Below are 16333 nucleotides of genomic sequence, written 5' to 3' on the forward strand. Positions count from 1 at the left end.
GGTCATTAAGACGGTCCCTTTCACTTAGTTTCCACCACATTTTCATCTTCTTAGCCCGAGTCTTTTCTTTTATCAATTAGTTTGTCTCATCTTGTCTTTATGTTGCCTATTTCTGCCTTTGGTTTGCCTCCACTTTGGTTCAAACTCTTGCGCTTTGATTTATTTTAATTCATTAAAATCTTCGTTGACCACTTCAAAGACTGCACCCTTACCTTTCTTTTTACACTTTTTTTAGCTGCATCCCTCCATACTGTACGAGCACTAGTTCAACCATAGTTGGAGTCATTTCCGTCACTCTCGTGGGTTCTCTTAGATAGATTACTTCCAGTGCTAGTATTTACATTTACATGACTAGCATAACGTGGTTGATCACAGATAACAAGCCATTCTGACATTAAATTAAATTCTCCATTCTTACCACTTGAATATAGCTCATGTGCTTCGCAATACATCATTTTCCGACCACTCGCTTTGTTCCAGACATTTAGCGGCATCGTATAAGCACAAATCTATTTTCCCAATTTTTGGCTCACGTAGTTGAAATGATTTTTGCATAAAATCAAATCACGGGAGTATCAATTGAGCAATGCCCATTACAGTAGTCAGCAGTTTTACTCCAATATGCGTCACTTTTTTGGTTTCTACCAAAAATGCTGTTTGTTCCATATTTTATTCACCCACTCAGTAGCACCAAAATTTGCTAAGTAGTCCACTTGAGACTTTTCTGTGAATAGGAGTTGAATTCTAAGTATTTGGAGTGGCTTCATTAAGACTGCTTACACCACCAAGAGTCATTTGTGTAGAAAATTCGGGAAAATCAGTTGCTCCTCCATATGGAACAACTTCAGTATCCGTTGGAGTAGAAGAATAAGAGGGTGCTTGAGATGGATAAGACATCATCTATCCATAATTTGAACGATTTTGGAATAGCTGATGGCATGAAGAAATTTGGTTGATAACCATAATTTGGTAAATGTTGAGGTTGGGTGGAATATTGATTTTGAAATTGATAGTTGTTGGGATTTGGGTAGTTAAATGGGTAATTAGTCGAATATTGGGTGTTAAATGGGTTGTTGTTCGGATCCATTTCACAAGAAAAAAAATGAGAAAAGATAAAAACACAAGTTTATAGGAGGCCAATGGGATCGATCCAACCGCGTAATTGGTGTTCGGGTTAGTTCTATTTTTTCTCTGGTTTGACGGAGTTTAGTTGATGGAAACCTAGGGCTCTAGTATATAAAGGGAGAACTCGACCCCACTTATTCTTTTAGCCACATTTGTCGTTTCTAGAAAAAGAGAAAGGGGAGAAAAGTTCTAAAAAGTTCTTGAGAGTTTTATGTGAGTTGTTGAGGCTTTCTAAGTCAGTTTATGGTGTTCTTGGAGCGTGGAGAAGGAGATCTGAGCATGGGTGTGGAGTAGGGGTCGTGGGAAATCTTGATTCTCGTTGTTCTTCGTCAGATCTGCTTGTTTTAGAGGTGAGTGCGAAACCATAGCTTATCTAAGGACTAAGCGATGTATGTTTTTGGGTGTTGATTGCTTATGTGGTCTTTGGAGGGTGTATTAGGCATCACAAAGCCAAGAGAATTCGGTGGAGATCATGTTCGGTGATGCTTTGCGTGACTGCATCAATCAATGCAAGGTGTACGTCGGTCGATGCAGTTAGGCATTTTGGAGGAGACACGAGGTTGCGTCTATAACATCCACGAACCAAAATGTGAGTTTTGGAGATGGGTGTCGATCATCACCAAGGGTGGTGTCTCTAACATCCAACGATTTCTGGTTCGGGAGTGGATGTACAAGAGGTTCGATTTCTGTCACTTCATCGAACCTCTTGTATATCCACTCCCGATAATTACCGCCACTACCACCATAATTGTAATATCCCGCCAAATAAATATATATACATTTTTTTCTTTCTTTTTTTTTGGAGAAAATATCAGACTATATATAATAAAATATAAAATATAAGATTATATAATAAAAGCCAAACTCTTTTTTCGAATTAGAATTTTTTTTTTTCATGCTTGATTTTTTTTTTGAAGAGAAACTGTGTTAATTCGGAATGAAGAGAAGAAATGGGTGAATCTTGTTTTTATAGATTAACCCAAGGTGACTAATATGTGACTACTATATAAAAGTTGGTACACCAACCCCCACATGAAAAACACATTTTTCAACTGTAAATTACGACTCTTTGGCGACTATGGTACGACTATGTAATGACTCGCCGAATGAGTCGCATAAGTTGCCAAATTTACCACGTCAAAATAGCGACTACGATAAGACTATATTTTTTCAACAACAAGATAGTCGTTGCAAAGTCGTTAAGATACGAACACTTTACCGACTACATCAATTGGTCGCTACTTAGTGACTCAATAGCAACTAATTCACACATGTCGCAAAGGTGTCGCGAAGTAGTCGCCATGGCCGTCAAGTTTGGCGACTATATATGTAGTCGCTAATGAGCTGTTTTCTTGTAGTGAGAGAAGGAAGAGAAAAAAAAAATAACAACAATTTTTTTCATTTTATATTAAACATTTTACCCAACCAATATTGACCACGTCGATGCCTCTTAGGGACTCTTAAACCTCTTAATTAAGAGGTACTTCTTAGCAATACTCACCAATTGCGCTAATAAGAGGTTCCTTTGCAAATGGTCTAAGGCTAGGTTTGTTTATTCTATTTCATATGTAAAATCATATTATAATCAATATGTAACATCCGCAAACCAAAATTGTGGATTTTGCTGAGATCTGTTCCTTTGGAGTGGAGATCTGGTGCTAGGAACGAAAGGGAAGCCTTCTAGGGTGCTGGATTCGTCGTTGTTGGGACATAACTTTCTGCAAAAGAGGTGAGTGCATGACCATGGCTGATCTAAGCCTGAGATCTCTTATGATTTGCTTGTTCTATGTTGTTTGTGGTGTTGTTGTTGCTTGTGGTGGTTGTGTTATGGTTCTCATAGGTTCCTAAAGCTTTTGGGTGTGTTTGGGACGAATTGGAAATGATTGGAAACGGAGATTCGATGATCGGCTTCGAGCAGAACGTGTCTGCGGGGTCGGTGTCGATCGACACCAGGTGGGTGTCGGTCGACACCAAGTAGAGGTCAGTGTCGATAGACACGGTCAACACCAACTTGTTTGTTGCTTGTTTTCCTGGTTTGTTGTGCTTTGTTTGTTGTTTATTAAACATTGGAATCTCAATTGCTTGTGTGTATAGCCCAGTAGATGGAAGGATTGCCTCACTAAGTATTTGTGATAATAATTACGCATCTCAATTGTTGTTTGTTATATGCAGGTATGTGACGTGGAATCATGGCGATGAAGAGGAGGATGATCTAGGGTCTCGTTTGTGTGATGTTGGTTATGTATGGTTATGTTATTGGAACCTTGATTAGAGTTATGTTAGGTTTTTGGATAGAATGGTTAGGAATGTTATTGTATTGATTATATGTTAGTTTGTTTTGTTGGTATGTTTCCGCTGTATATATTGGTTGTTGCTGGTTTAAAGAGGTATTTTGATTTGGTTGGTATAATTAAGTAGTATGTGATGCTTAATTATATATTATTACTAGGTAAAATCCCACGCGTTGCGTGGGTTAGATATATTGTTATTGTTTTTTGGGTATTTGATTGTGGCGATCTATTTTACTTTTTTCAAACAATTGTTGTTTGTCTTATATTCCAGTAGGTTCCTTTGTTCTCAGTTGATTTACACTTAATATGGATTTTGGTTTCTAATAATCGTTTTAATTATTTTTGGGATATATGTCGCTGTACTCTATGTCATATGGCTATTTTGTTACATATGCGGTGATTTTATTTGGTTAGCGAGTTTTGAAGACAACTAACTTTGTTTACCCAGTTCATGGTCGCAACCGCTACATCTGGGGAGAGACCGACCTCTCAACATCCACTATAACATGCCGGAAAATACCTCCGTCGTGGTTTACACATTAATGTATTACAGAATAGAGATACATCAGTTTGATAGTGTTGCTGTCTTTAAAGAAATCATATAATAAAACCTTGGGGAAACAGCTGGGGGGGCCTGGGCCAGATTTCTCTGCATTTTCATCTCTTTCTCCATTTTGAGATTAAGTGGTATTTGACAAGTATGTAGTACTGTGTATCCCCCGAAGGAAAACAATACGTTTGTATATGTACAGATTATATAAAGTGTAGTCTTAATAAATTGAGCATAAGGATACGTTGGGTCTGCCCCATGGGAAGGATAGTTTCCTATTGCATTTTATTCCCCGCATTTGATGGTCTTTATTTTCCAATCTTGAAGTTTTTGACCTCCGTTTAGGTGACTATCTGGTAGAGGGGTTGGTTTCGTTAGTACTGAATATATTTTCTATTTACGGAATTTCAGTCTAAGTACATTATATTGTTATATAGGATACCTTTGTCTCATTTGGGATGCCTGTTCTCTCTTGCTGGTGGGTGTTGTTGAAAGCGAATGTCCTTACTCTCGTCTTCCGCATTCAATGTCCGTCATAGCTTCCTAGACAAACTAATAGAGTCTCCATAAAAAGGAAAAGGGAAGAGAAGATACATACCAGGTGTCAAGGTCTTTGGTTATTAGGTGGGGGCTCTCGTTTGAGTTCGTATCTTCAGCCTTGGTGAGGTCCTCTTTGGTAATATCTTCTGGCCGGAGATGCGGAAGGGCTACGCATTTCAAGTTTCACTGGAGTGAAAAATAAGTAAAGAAGAAGCAGAGATCAATGACAACATAGCTTACTTCGAAATTGAGAGAATACCTTGCTGTCACCTATATGTGCTGGCGTCGTTGAATACTTCTTTGTATACAATGTTTTTAAGTGTATTTGTTGCCTCATCCTCCATGTTAAGGACCTTCAACCCTCCTTCTGATGTTACTCGTGATAGCGCCACATACAACTGTCCATGACTGAAAACGGGTTTTGGCAAATATAAGCCTACTTGTTCCAGACTTTGACCCTGACTTTTATTAATAGTCATTGCGTAGCTCAAACGTAGAGGGAATTGTCGTCTTTTCAATTTGAATGGCCACTTCTGATCAGGTGGAGATAGTATTATCCTTGGGATGACCACCTTGTTTCCAACTGCTGTACCAGTTAAAATCTCTGCTTCAATGACTCTGGTCCCCAATCGTGTCACTATTAACCTGGTTCCATTGCAGAGTCCTTCTTTTTGATTCAAATTTCGTATAAGCATGACTGGAGACCCGACTTTTAGTTTCAAACAATGATCTGGCAAACCTGAGATTTTGAGTGAGTTTAAAAATTCTGCAGGGTATAGCAGTTCATCTGACTCGTTAGAATCCCCATCCTTCTCAATACTGTCCGAGCTCAAATATTCCTTTGCGTCGTCTGGGATTTTGTTTTAGAGAAACATATTCAGTTCGTGAGCAGTGTCATTCTTTGGTGTTAGAATGGCCCTCCTTGTAATGTACTCTCGGACTCAAAATCCGAGTATACATCATCTGCTAATTGTGCAATATGTTTGTGCTCGTTTTGTAGAAGGAGTGTTTTATTTACTTTGATGTCGTCTACCTCCTCGTAGCTCTCTCTCTCTCTGTTTCTTTTTGGCGCTGTTCCATCCCCAACTTGAAGAATCCACTGAGCAAATTTGATCTCTTCCACTTTCAGACGCATATTCTTGGTCAGGGTATAGGACTTACATGAATCCCACAGATATGATATGTTTATTGTTGCTAAGACTGTGTCTTGACGACTGCCCCCTGGTATAACGGGTAATATTTGACGGAAATCACCACCTAGTAATACCGTCTTCCCTCCAAATATTTTATGCATTGCTTTGGGGTCATCTTCCGCTAGAAGATCCCGCATTGATCTGTCTACCGCTTCAAATGCAAAACGATGAGTCATTGGTGCCTCATCCCAAATGATCAAATCTGTTTTTCTTATCAGCTCAGCAAGCATCGATCCTTTTTTGATTTCACACATAGAATGTTCATGTAGGGTTATTGGTATCTTGAATCTTGAGTGGGCTGTGCGGCCTCCTTGGAGAAGCAAAGCTGCAATGCCTGAAGATGCAACGGGCAATACAATCTTTTTCATTGCTCTTAACTTTGTTATTAATGTTCTGTATACGTACGTCTTCCCAGTTCCCCCTGGTCCATTAAGAAAGAAGAATCTTCCCTCTCCATTCTCAACGGAGTCCATCACTCCATCGAAGACCAATCTCTGTTCGTCATTCAAAGTCCTAAATAGAAGATCATGATCTGTTTGTTGTTCGTCCTCGTCGTAACCTTGCTCTTCCATAAGATATGATTTACAGAGCTCTTTCATCATCTCATTGTCTGGCATTGGCATATCGGGAAAATCTGATAGTGTTCTGTCGTGTTGCTGCAAGATTTTCTCAATCTCTAGCAACGTGTAGTTCTTTAGCTGCTCCTCCCTGAGGTGTAGTTTCGTCAGTTTCAGTTTCTTCTGTTGCGTGTGCTCAATATCATCAGCCATATATCGCCAACAGTGGTTCCACAAATTCAGTGGACTACTAACAAAACTGTAGATCAAGAGTGTCACAAAGAGACTACGCAGCTGGCATGGGAAACCCCACTGATGAGTTTCTTCTAATGCTTCTACCCATTCTTTATCTCCATCAAGCATACCCCTGGCCAAGCACGCACCTTTGAAGTCTTCGTAAACTATTCCATCGACAGTTAATATGTCATCATAGCTTGTTGGTCCTATGACGACGCCTAGAAGAAGTCTCAAGTAGTACAGCTCACCTACTGTTGGATGGATGTTGACAATCCTCCCGATGGTGTGACCTTGCTTTCTTCTTGTCCACGTTTTTGCGGTTATATTCCACACATACCATTGAGGGAATTGAGTATATGTTAATGTACGTGCGAAAGGGTCTGTTTCGTTCATCTTCATCCACTCTGTGAACATTGTTCTGTCAATCCCAGGGCGTGCGATTACACTGTCAAGACTTTGTTCTGCACTATACGTCACCGGTTGTTGGTCCCGTAAATGCAAGGTTAGGCGTTGAACGGCTGGTTTGCTATAATGAATGTCGAAGGCAAAGATATGCCACATCGCCTCACATGCTGATAGATAACGGCATTCTTGATACTCTCTTATCTCGTCTACGTCTTCATTTTTTGGGTTGCTGCCACCATCTCCTCCGGAAGAACCTTTAGTCTTCTCTACAACAATGGTCGCCTTGTCAACTCCTTTGGTCACGTATTTGAATAAATACTTTATCGCCTCTGTTTTGCAACACCACTCCACATTGATATGACACTTGTACTTCTTAAGCAATTCGAGATTATGTGGGACAACAAAACGGTTATCTAACTGTGTTCCCCCTTTAGTAATGTAGTTCCTCAAATCATGCCGACGTCGGTAGGTGACAAAACCTTTATCATCGAACTCTGTTTGACGTGTGTATGGCTTTGGGAAACCTCTGGTGCATATCCCATTCTCAGTGCATGATAGATTTGGGTTATCTTTGCCACATGGTCCATGGGTCATAAACTGCTCAACCAATTTATATCCTTCAGGGTCGCTGCTCTCATCAGGGATCTCGGCGGTAATTATTTTGTCTATGTCTGTATTCGTGGGAGTCCTCAAATCATCTTGTAGCCAGACCAAGATATGCGCATGAGGCAAGCCCCGCTTCTGAAACTCGATGGTATATACAACTGCAATACAATAAAGAGGAGCTTTAGTAATTTTTGGAGATGAGATTTAACGAGTATATAGATTGTCAAACCTGCTGCTTGTCTAACATATTACTTGAGGGATAAGGAAGGGAGTATAGTATAACTTTGTTTAATCCAATACTGCAAAACCTCTATCAAACATCTCTTAGAGGAAATGCAGAGATATTTTATTTTATTTGTAATAGGAATGTAGTCTTTCATTTAAAATTAGTAGTCCTTTAAAATCATTGGATGTTATAAAATCACATTGCTTTGGTTTTAAAACTGCAGTTTAGTTTAAAATCATTGTATTTTTAAATCATGAACTGTAAATTATGGACCATTGTAACCTACATATATATTAGGATTCTTATTATTTGATTGTTGGCAATTTTGTTATTAGTCAAAATGTAATTTGTGACTCTTTTAGTGTCAAATAAATGGTATTTGTTCATTATTTTAAACCATTTAAGTATCTTAACATATCACGTTTGTTTAACTTTGTTTAGATATATATAAATTGTGACTTTTTTATTGTTACAGGAATGATATTTGTCCAGTTCTTTAAATATTCTTAGTATCTTAACATATTAATTTTGTGTTTCTATTTTTTTAATTGGGTTTGGGGTTTGTTCAACTTATAACTTTTTAAAATCCATTACTCTAATACCTCTATCAAACATCTTAGAGGGAATGCAGAGAGATTTTATTTAATTAGTAATAGGAATCTAGTCTTTCATATGTTAAAAAATGATATCGTTTTGGTTTTAAAACTGCAGCTTAGTTTAAAATCATTGTATTTTTAAGTCATGAACTGTAAATTATGGGCCATTGTAACCCACATATATATTAGGATTCTTATTATTTGATTGTTGGCAAATTTGTTATTAGTCAAAATGTAATTTGTGACTCTTTTAGTGTCAAATAAATGGTATTTGTTCATTATTTTAAACTATTTAAGCATCTTAACATATCAAGTTTGTTTAACTTTGTTTACATATATATAAATTGTGACTTTTTTATTGTTTCAGGAATGATATTTGTCCAGTTCTTTAAATATTTTTAGTATCTTAACATATTAATTTTGTGTTTTAATTTTTTTTTTTTGGGTTTGGGGTGGTAATTTTAACATAACCAAAAATGTAAACCACTTCATTGAGAGACATTGAAGGATATATAATTTTTTTTTTTGGGTGAATGACTATTTGTTTTAGATTTAGGTGCTTACTTGATTTTGCCTCGCCGAAGAATTCCCCTTCCCAAAGATCAGCCACGAGAGATTCTAACTTCATCTTAAAAACACGGGATTCAAGATCTGGCCGGTCGTTGGCCGTAAAGTTACCGGATCGTTGAAGATGTTCTTTGATTTCTTCCCAATTTGGGTTCGCCGTCATGGTGATGAATAAGTCTGGGTTTCCAAAGGTTCTACAAATTGCCATCGCGTCCTGGTAATTCTGAGCCATATATCTTGGGCCTCCAGTGAAAGATGAAGGGAGGATTATTCGGCGTCCCACTTTCATTGCGTCACTGTCCCCTCTGTCAATTGCATCACAAATGTTGTGGTAAACATCAGCCCTTAAGGTTTTTTGGTTTCGCCTGTACCAGCCCATCCTCTCTTGTTCTATTGCCATATATGCGTCTACGGCGTATTGATGGAGTAGACGTCCAGACCTGACGAGAGTGGTACCTTCTAATAGTCTTGTCTGTATTTGATAAGCGTAGAACTCGAGCATGGTCACACATTTCCTTTTGATAGCCTTCTTTGTTGTTGTTGCGTATGGTATATCTGGGTGGTAACCATCTTCGCCGTATGGGAACAATAGAGGGTATTGTAGAGCCATGTAAAGTGGGTGTAGCTCGGTTATTCTTTGAAGGTTATCCGATTTAAGATGGACGATGACATCCCTACAGCCTGTTGTGGAAGATAGATCACCAACAATAAGTCCAGCTATTTCATCGGAGGTAGGCAAATCATATTGTTTCCCTTGGTGCCTTTGGGCCACCAATCTTATAGACAACTCTGTTGGTTTTTGAAGCTCGTATCGATCTCTGGCAGCTCTATAAATTTTTGTGAGCACACTCGTGCTATCAAGCATCTCCATCAATCCAGTTACGGTTTTCTCATCAAGGGAAGTCGATGATTCAGTTCTGGTGACCGAATTTACTCTGTTCTTCACTTCATTGGCAGTGTCAAAAATATACATCTGAGAATACTTTGGTTCCTCGCCTGCTGCAGGTAGCATAGAACCAAGACGATGGCAGTTTTGGCCGTGAACTCTGTAGGTGTATGGTCCCGGATTCTTGTTAACAGACTCGTCTACTTTGGCTCCCGTAGAGGTATATGCAAATGCCGAGTTAGCCACTCTTATATTCTGGCGGAAATTGGCAGATGTTTTAAGCAGTCCGTCTAGAAAGTCAGGTGTGTCCTTCACTTTTGGTAACTTCACACGTCCACTATGGCAACAAAGGGAGAAGGTTAATTTGCTTTTGTCTTTGGTTCTCTTTGTGCTTTCAGCATGCCACATCAGTGCACGGCAGTGTGGACAATCAACCAAATCGAATGAGGGTGGTTGGCGACGGCGCCTTTTAGCTGGAGATGCATGTGTAAGAATATTGAGTGGTTTATTTGAAGAAATAGACATACTCTATACATTGAAATTAAGCTGACCTTTTTTCTGGCCATTTGTGATTGCAGGTTTGGCCGCCTGACGTTTCCTGCCTGTTAGCTTTGATGCCTCTTCTGATTTTTTTCGAGGTTTGAGGGGCTGTGGTTTTGAGCCGGATGACTGGCCTAATTCTGTTTAGAAGCTAAGTACGTCAGGAAAAAGCACAGGACAATATGGAGCAACTTATCTCAGGTAAATGTTAAGGATTACCATATGTTGTTCTCCCACCAATTGATCTCAAATTATCCACCTCTTTAATATCATTGGTGTCTGCATTTGTAACACAAGTGTGTTTGCGAGTTTTAATGGCGTGGAGATTAGTAGGGCATTGTTTTAGCTAATTGAGATTTTGTGTGATAGTCTTACTCGTAGAGCCTGCTGGAGTTTTGTCTTCTTTATGATTTCTCTTTGGTGGTTTACCTAATTCATAGATAGATCAGGTACAAAGCAAGTTACGTAAGTGGGAACTATGGAAACATATTTTGTAGTCATTATGAAGCCTACCTTTTTTATGGGTTCTGAAAGTAGCACTGCTTTTTGTTTGTAGTTTGCGTCTATTGGTTTTTTTCTGGGCAATGCTGATTTTCCTTCCTTCTCTTGCTCTCTTAGCATCCATGGGTGAGACCGGGGGAGTGTTTGATTTCATTTTCCTTCCTTTTCCGTATGTTGTTTTTTCCCTTTGTTTTTTTTAGTTTGGAAATTATAAACATGGGATTGTATGGGCTCTAGGACAATGAAGTTAAGAAGAAAGTATGCTGAAACTACTTTAAATTTTGTAATAGCCTCTGACCTAAACAGAGGAAAACATGGCTTATGAGTATTTATTAGATTTGATTACTGTTTCATATTTCAAATCTCCTTAATTATGGTCATAGGGTTAAATGTGGAGGCTACATTTTAGGAACTGTTTTGGTTAGACTTTAATTCATGCAAGTCATTCGTTTAAGAGTTTACCTGTGTATATTTGATATCAAGTATTAGGCGGGTGTCACTTGGTCTGCTGACTTTTATTTGCTTGGGACGGTTTTACAATTCGAATATTGCTCTTCTCTGTTTTGTTAATGTGTTTGGATTTAATCCTGCATTCAGTTTCTCTTACCATAGAAGAGGGTGATCGTTTGGTTGTCATTGGCTTTGTGATTGTATGTTTTCATTGTCATTGGTTTCTTAACTCAGTGAGTATTTGATTTGATTTCTCAACAGAGAGTTTGTCCTTTTTAAGGACAGGGGATTTTAGTAAGATAGTGACCAAATAATGACAAAATATTGACTTCTATAGTGTTCTGTTTTATTGGAAAATTAAGCGACATGATTTATTGCATTAGAAATTGTTAAGAAGCTTAAAGTATTTGTCTTCTACAATTTGGGCATGTTGGTATGCGACGTAACCAATCTGTAATACACTCATGATGATATTTGTGATTGCATTGTAGAGTGTTTATGGTTCTTTCCCCCTGTAGTTCTTCAAGACATATTGAACATACCCCATCTTCTTCTTCTGGCGCTTGTGTCTGTGTAATTTCCAGCTCCCCTATTAGCACTTCCACATCTAGCCTTCTCGATGCATTTGGGTTGTTATCTTCAATCTCCAGAAAGACTTCTATTTGTTGTGTAGTACCCTCTCCTAGTAATCCAATTGTTGAGTGTATAAAGTCTGTCAAAATATTGGTTAAAGTACCTGATGTTGCTTCGTCAATATCATGAAATGTGAGGTAGAAGTTGGTGATCTCTTTGAAATGATTGTTAGTGGGATGTAGGATTTGCTCATTGGTGAACGGGATGGTGTAGGTGATGTCGATTTCTCCTCGACGTGGTCTTGAGAGTTGAGATGGAGGTTGTTTCGAGGATTTGTTTCAGTTGGAATTAGAGCAGAGTACATTGCATATAGTATATATTCCATTGCTTCTCTTTTTATGTGAGTTGTAAGTGTTTTCCATGTTTGGGTTGTTCGTTTTTATACTGGTGCATAGTGCATTACTCTCTTTTTGGTTGCCTCATTTGTTATTTATTTTGGGCTTTAATATTGGTATTCAATTCCTTGTTGCCGTTGTGAGTATTTGTCCAACCTTTGGTCTGTTTGTAACATAATAGTACTTAAATGTCATTATTGAGATGGTTTAATTGTTCACATTAATCGTGTCATTATTGTCTTCTTTGTACTATAGTTTGGCAGCCACCAACGTCTACATTTGGTGTGTTCAAGGGTTCTATATAGGATTTGACTTTCAAGAGGAAAACGTTTTTTCACAATGTGAGATATCAGCCTTCATTATTGTTGACTAAAAGATACTCTCTTTATTTTATTAATTGAGTAGTAAATGTATGGATATTTGTTTTAATAGTACAGATTGTTTCAATAGTATAGATTGTGTAAGGCCTCTATATATTCCTCCAATATCGGTTTCATTTTAATTAGTCCTAAAAGGGGTGTCAACTAATATGGGTCATGTTTCTGAGCTTACACTGACTTTTCATGTACCAGAGATGAAACTGTGTTTCATTGATGGTGATAACGATAATGATGAATCTATGTTCACGGCTTGGTTGAAGTTGAATAGGGACAACCCACTTGCGAGAACGCTCACCTATGAGGAGATACCAGGCCGTTTTACTTGGAACAGGAAACAAAAGCGTTTTATGCCCAGGAAAAGAGGTTTTCAAAGAGGGAGGATTGGACATGTTCCGAGAAACAGAGGGGAGCTATTTTTTTTAAGAATCCTTCTAGGTGTAGTGAGAGGACCTACATGTGATGAAGATTTGAAGGAGTTTGAAGGTGTTGTTTACGGAACATATGAAGAAGCATGTTTGGCTCGTGGAATCATTGAATAATGTTGTTGTTTTGTCCTAAGTTGAGGTTTATGCTTGTATGAGAGACTACAATTGTTGTGTTTCCTTTTTTATCTAATAATAGTATAACGTTCTCCCAGTTTTTATACTCATGTTCTCAATTTTTATGTTCCCATGTCTTCTCGTTTCTCTCTGTTTTTGTATTTGTATTATGGTGTTATAATATTTAAAACCATACTTACAATTGTTATGTTTCCTTTCTAATCTAATAATAGTATAATGTTCTCCCAGCTTATATATCCTTTGCCAATTGTAGTGCTGCGGTGTGTTTTTGGAATCCCCATTTGTCTATTTGCATTGGTTTCAAGTAGAGGTTTTGACTGTGGTTCTTATGTCGTCTATTTGGTTACATTTACCTTGATTACTTGGTGTTCTTAATTAAAATTTTGTATTTGTATTATGGTGTTATAATATTTTAAACCATACTTGTTGTTTTCAATTTGGAGGTCAGCTATGTTTTTGGGAACCGTAAACATGAAGCCAAATTTTAGGAATTCGAAAAGTACTAATAAAGGTCTCAAAGAAGTGGATAAAAGAAAGGACAAAGTTTGAAACAAATGCTGAAATTGTTGAAAATAAACTGCTGTTGAAAGAGAATGGGACGTTGGTTCCATTTTTTATTATGCTTCAATGAAAGGGTGCTAGACATCATCTTCCAAGGTAGGATCAGATTGTCGGCTACTCACCGTATCGTCATCAGTGTCTCCAATAACCTTATTTTTGTTCTTCCTGGATGTTTGGGGGCAAAGTAAGTGAGGGAGGAGATTAAGCGCAAAATATAATTTGCAGTCATATATATTATGTAGAAAATCACCTAAGAGGACGACGCTTCTTCGACTGCTGGCTGACATCACTGGCCTTCTCGCCTTTTGGATTACATGGCACTAAATCAGATGCTTTTCCTTTGCTACTTCCTGGAGGTGCAGGCCTCTGTGACATATTGAGACTTTTGAATTGGGTCCACAGAAGGTAGTTAGCTATCAGAGAAGAAATAAAATCATACCTTCTTCACTGCTACTGTTGGAGGTATCTCGATTTGGGCAACAACGAAACTCTGGTACTTAGCTGTGAAATTGTATTCTCGCACTTTAATGCAGAATACAAAGTTCCTGCCAACTAAATTTTGGATTTCTTTGGGGACTATGAGGCCACAAGCATCATTCTGAGCTATATTCTGTAGTGAAAATATACGATTAAGGTCTCCTGTTCTGACTACGAAACCCTAATAAATTGAAGTTGCCTTACATTTTTCGCAGCCAAGGTAGATGCACTTGATTTGAATAATTTCTTAGCCGGTTCGTCAAAGAGTACAAAAGTAGAGGTTTGGCACTCATCGTCAACAACAACTTCAATGCGATATCTGAAAGAAGTAAAATGCGTAAAGAGTGTTATATCAGATACATATGAAGGTACTAAAACACGTGTGTAATAATCTACTGATTACCTAAGCCGACCAATAGCCGTATCAGAGTCACATGCCCCACCACAGATGAGTGTATCACCTGAAGTTTCCATTTTCTTAAAGCAAGTCATACATGATATGAAGAACCACCCACTGCTTAAAATCAAGTCCACAACCTTTGCCTTACGCCAGAAAAGTTTCTCCTGGCAGAAAAAATTAATTCAAATAATCAACTTTCTTGGCAAAGAAAAGGGAGGATACATGATGGGAAGTGGGATTACCTTCCCGCTTTGTTCATCAACATAAGCAAGGATTTCAGAGATGCTTTGGACGTCGCCAGGAGCAGACATGGGCGATGGGTTGGTGGGAATTAAATCTTTTTGGTAACAGGGGCTGCATATGAAAAGGTAAATGAAATAGTTAGTTTATATGACGAGGGTACCAAATAGGTTGAGAGATGAAACTATCTTTTACGGAATTCCTCTGTAATGTTGTTTTCAACATTCCAAAAGAATCTGGTCGAGGCAGTGGCGTTGAGATATAGGTCACCTTAGATTTTGTTGCAAAGGAAAGTGTGAGTAATAATTAAGGGTGAAAGAGTATATCACATTTAAGAGTTTGTATCAAATAAAGGCAAGGAAAGAGACATACCACGCAGGTTTTTGGGATTCACACCAGTGACGATTACTACAATAGGCTCTTCTTTTAGGAGAGCAACATCTTCACGGACCTTAGATGCTTGGTTATCCCAGACGGAGACATAAGCGGTGTCACCACTACAAATGAGAAAACAGTGGTTAGTCTCTAGGCAGGCAATGGTAGGTATATAGAGCAGCTTTGGAATCAACCTGTCAAATACACACGTAAGAATCAGGTTCGACGTAGTCTTCGGTGGAGTTGTGGTTTCGTCGACCTTATCGGCATTCTGAATACATGACACTTGGGCTACAATATCTACGGTGAAATGAGTGAACAACGTATTAGCAGGTTGTATACAAAGCATATATAAATCTAATATATTTTCATTGTACCTGGTAACATCTCTCCTTTACCCACCAAACTTTGGATGTCCTTGTAGTTCCGAGTGCAGAAATACTCCAGGGGAATAGAGTATTCGTCAGGGTCTAGAACATCCATTGAGGTGTGATCATTGAATAAAATCTTGTACGCATGGTCAGAGAGGCGGTATGAATTTGGTTGCTTCCTGACATCGAAATTAGTAATCATGAAGAGGCAACCCTGTTTGAGTGTAGATCGAAACTTGTGAAGACGCCGTGGGTGGATAGATGCTTGTATAACATTAGCCTAAAATAAGGAGTTTGGATTAGATTTACATTAACATGAAGGATATTAAGAGGGAAATCAAACTGAATCTAGAAATAAACACTAAGGAATTAAATAAAAGGGCAAAAATGATCCTAATTTGGAAAAAAAAAACAGAACCTCCTCATCCAGAAGAAGACACTCCACACTCAGAAGAAGATTGTTGCGTTTGAAATCACGGGCATCCCAGAAATGAAGTAGACGGATGACTATGGTAGGTGTGTCTAGGGATTCTGAAATTTCATCGAGCTTGAGATAGGTGAAAGTAGGGCTATCTGAAGGAGAATCTTTGGAATACATTCTTTTTAGAAAACGTTCGAGGTAGGGTTGTTTGTGTTTCTATTTTCATGAGGGTTGGAAGCAAATTTATATGTTAAAAGGAAGGGCTTCAAATTGGGGTAGTAATAAGTAACTTATGGTAGAAACGTAACGC

The 16333-nt window shown here is 38.3% G+C and overlaps 2 protein-coding genes across 2 annotated transcripts; both read right to left on the reverse strand.

Annotated features, from left to right (window-relative positions):
• Positions 1-4772: 4772 nt before the first annotated feature.
• LOC147930828 (uncharacterized) lies at positions 4773-10187 on the reverse strand. Its single transcript, XM_087477048.1, has 3 exons — positions 8891-10187; positions 5440-7662; positions 4773-5356 (listed from the first exon to the last, which is right to left on the reverse strand). The coding sequence occupies exons 1-3, from the start codon at positions 10185-10187 to the stop codon at positions 4773-4775; spliced, it is 4104 nt and encodes a 1367-aa protein (XP_087333174.1).
• A 3629-nt stretch (positions 10188-13816) lies between these two features.
• On the reverse strand, positions 13817-16200 carry LOC109127976 (uncharacterized). The gene is made up of 10 exons (XM_087477049.1): positions 16021-16200; positions 15609-15882; positions 15441-15531; positions 15225-15353; positions 14859-14970; positions 14620-14780; positions 14421-14535; positions 14179-14349; positions 13990-14105; positions 13817-13904 (listed from the first exon to the last, which is right to left on the reverse strand). Exons 1-10 carry the CDS (start codon positions 16198-16200, stop codon positions 13817-13819), a joined length of 1437 nt encoding a protein of 478 aa, XP_087333175.1.
• Positions 16201-16333: the final 133 nt, after the last annotated feature.

This window comes from Camelina sativa, chromosome 12 (genome assembly GCF_030686135.1).
Source record: "Camelina sativa cultivar CO46 ecotype springtype chromosome 12, ASM3068613v1".
Classification (NCBI taxonomy): Eukaryota; Viridiplantae; Streptophyta; class Magnoliopsida; order Brassicales; family Brassicaceae; genus Camelina; species Camelina sativa.

Excerpts from the sequence above, each read along its gene's own strand:
- LOC147930828 (XM_087477048.1), bottom strand. The coding sequence starts at position 10,187 with ATGTGGCATGCTGAAAGCACAAAGAGAACCAAAGACAAAAGCAAATTA. Across the intron at positions 7,663-8,890 it reads CTTCGGCGAGGCAAAATCAA|TTGTATATACCATCGAGTTT; the intron begins GTAAGCACCTAA and ends ATTGTATTGCAG. Across the intron at positions 5,357-5,439 it reads CTCGGATTTTGAGTCCGAGA|ACGACGCAAAGGAATATTTG; the intron begins GTACATTACAAG and ends ACAAAATCCCAG.
- LOC109127976 (XM_087477049.1), bottom strand. The coding sequence starts at position 16,200 with ATGTATTCCAAAGATTCTCCTTCAGATAGCCCTACTTTCACCTATCTC. Across the intron at positions 14,781-14,858 it reads TTGATGAACAAAGCGGGAAG|GAGAAACTTTTCTGGCGTAA; the intron begins GTAATCCCACTT and ends TTTTTCTGCCAG. Across the intron at positions 14,350-14,420 it reads CTACCTTGGCTGCGAAAAAT|AATATAGCTCAGAATGATGC; the intron begins GTAAGGCAACTT and ends TTTTCACTACAG.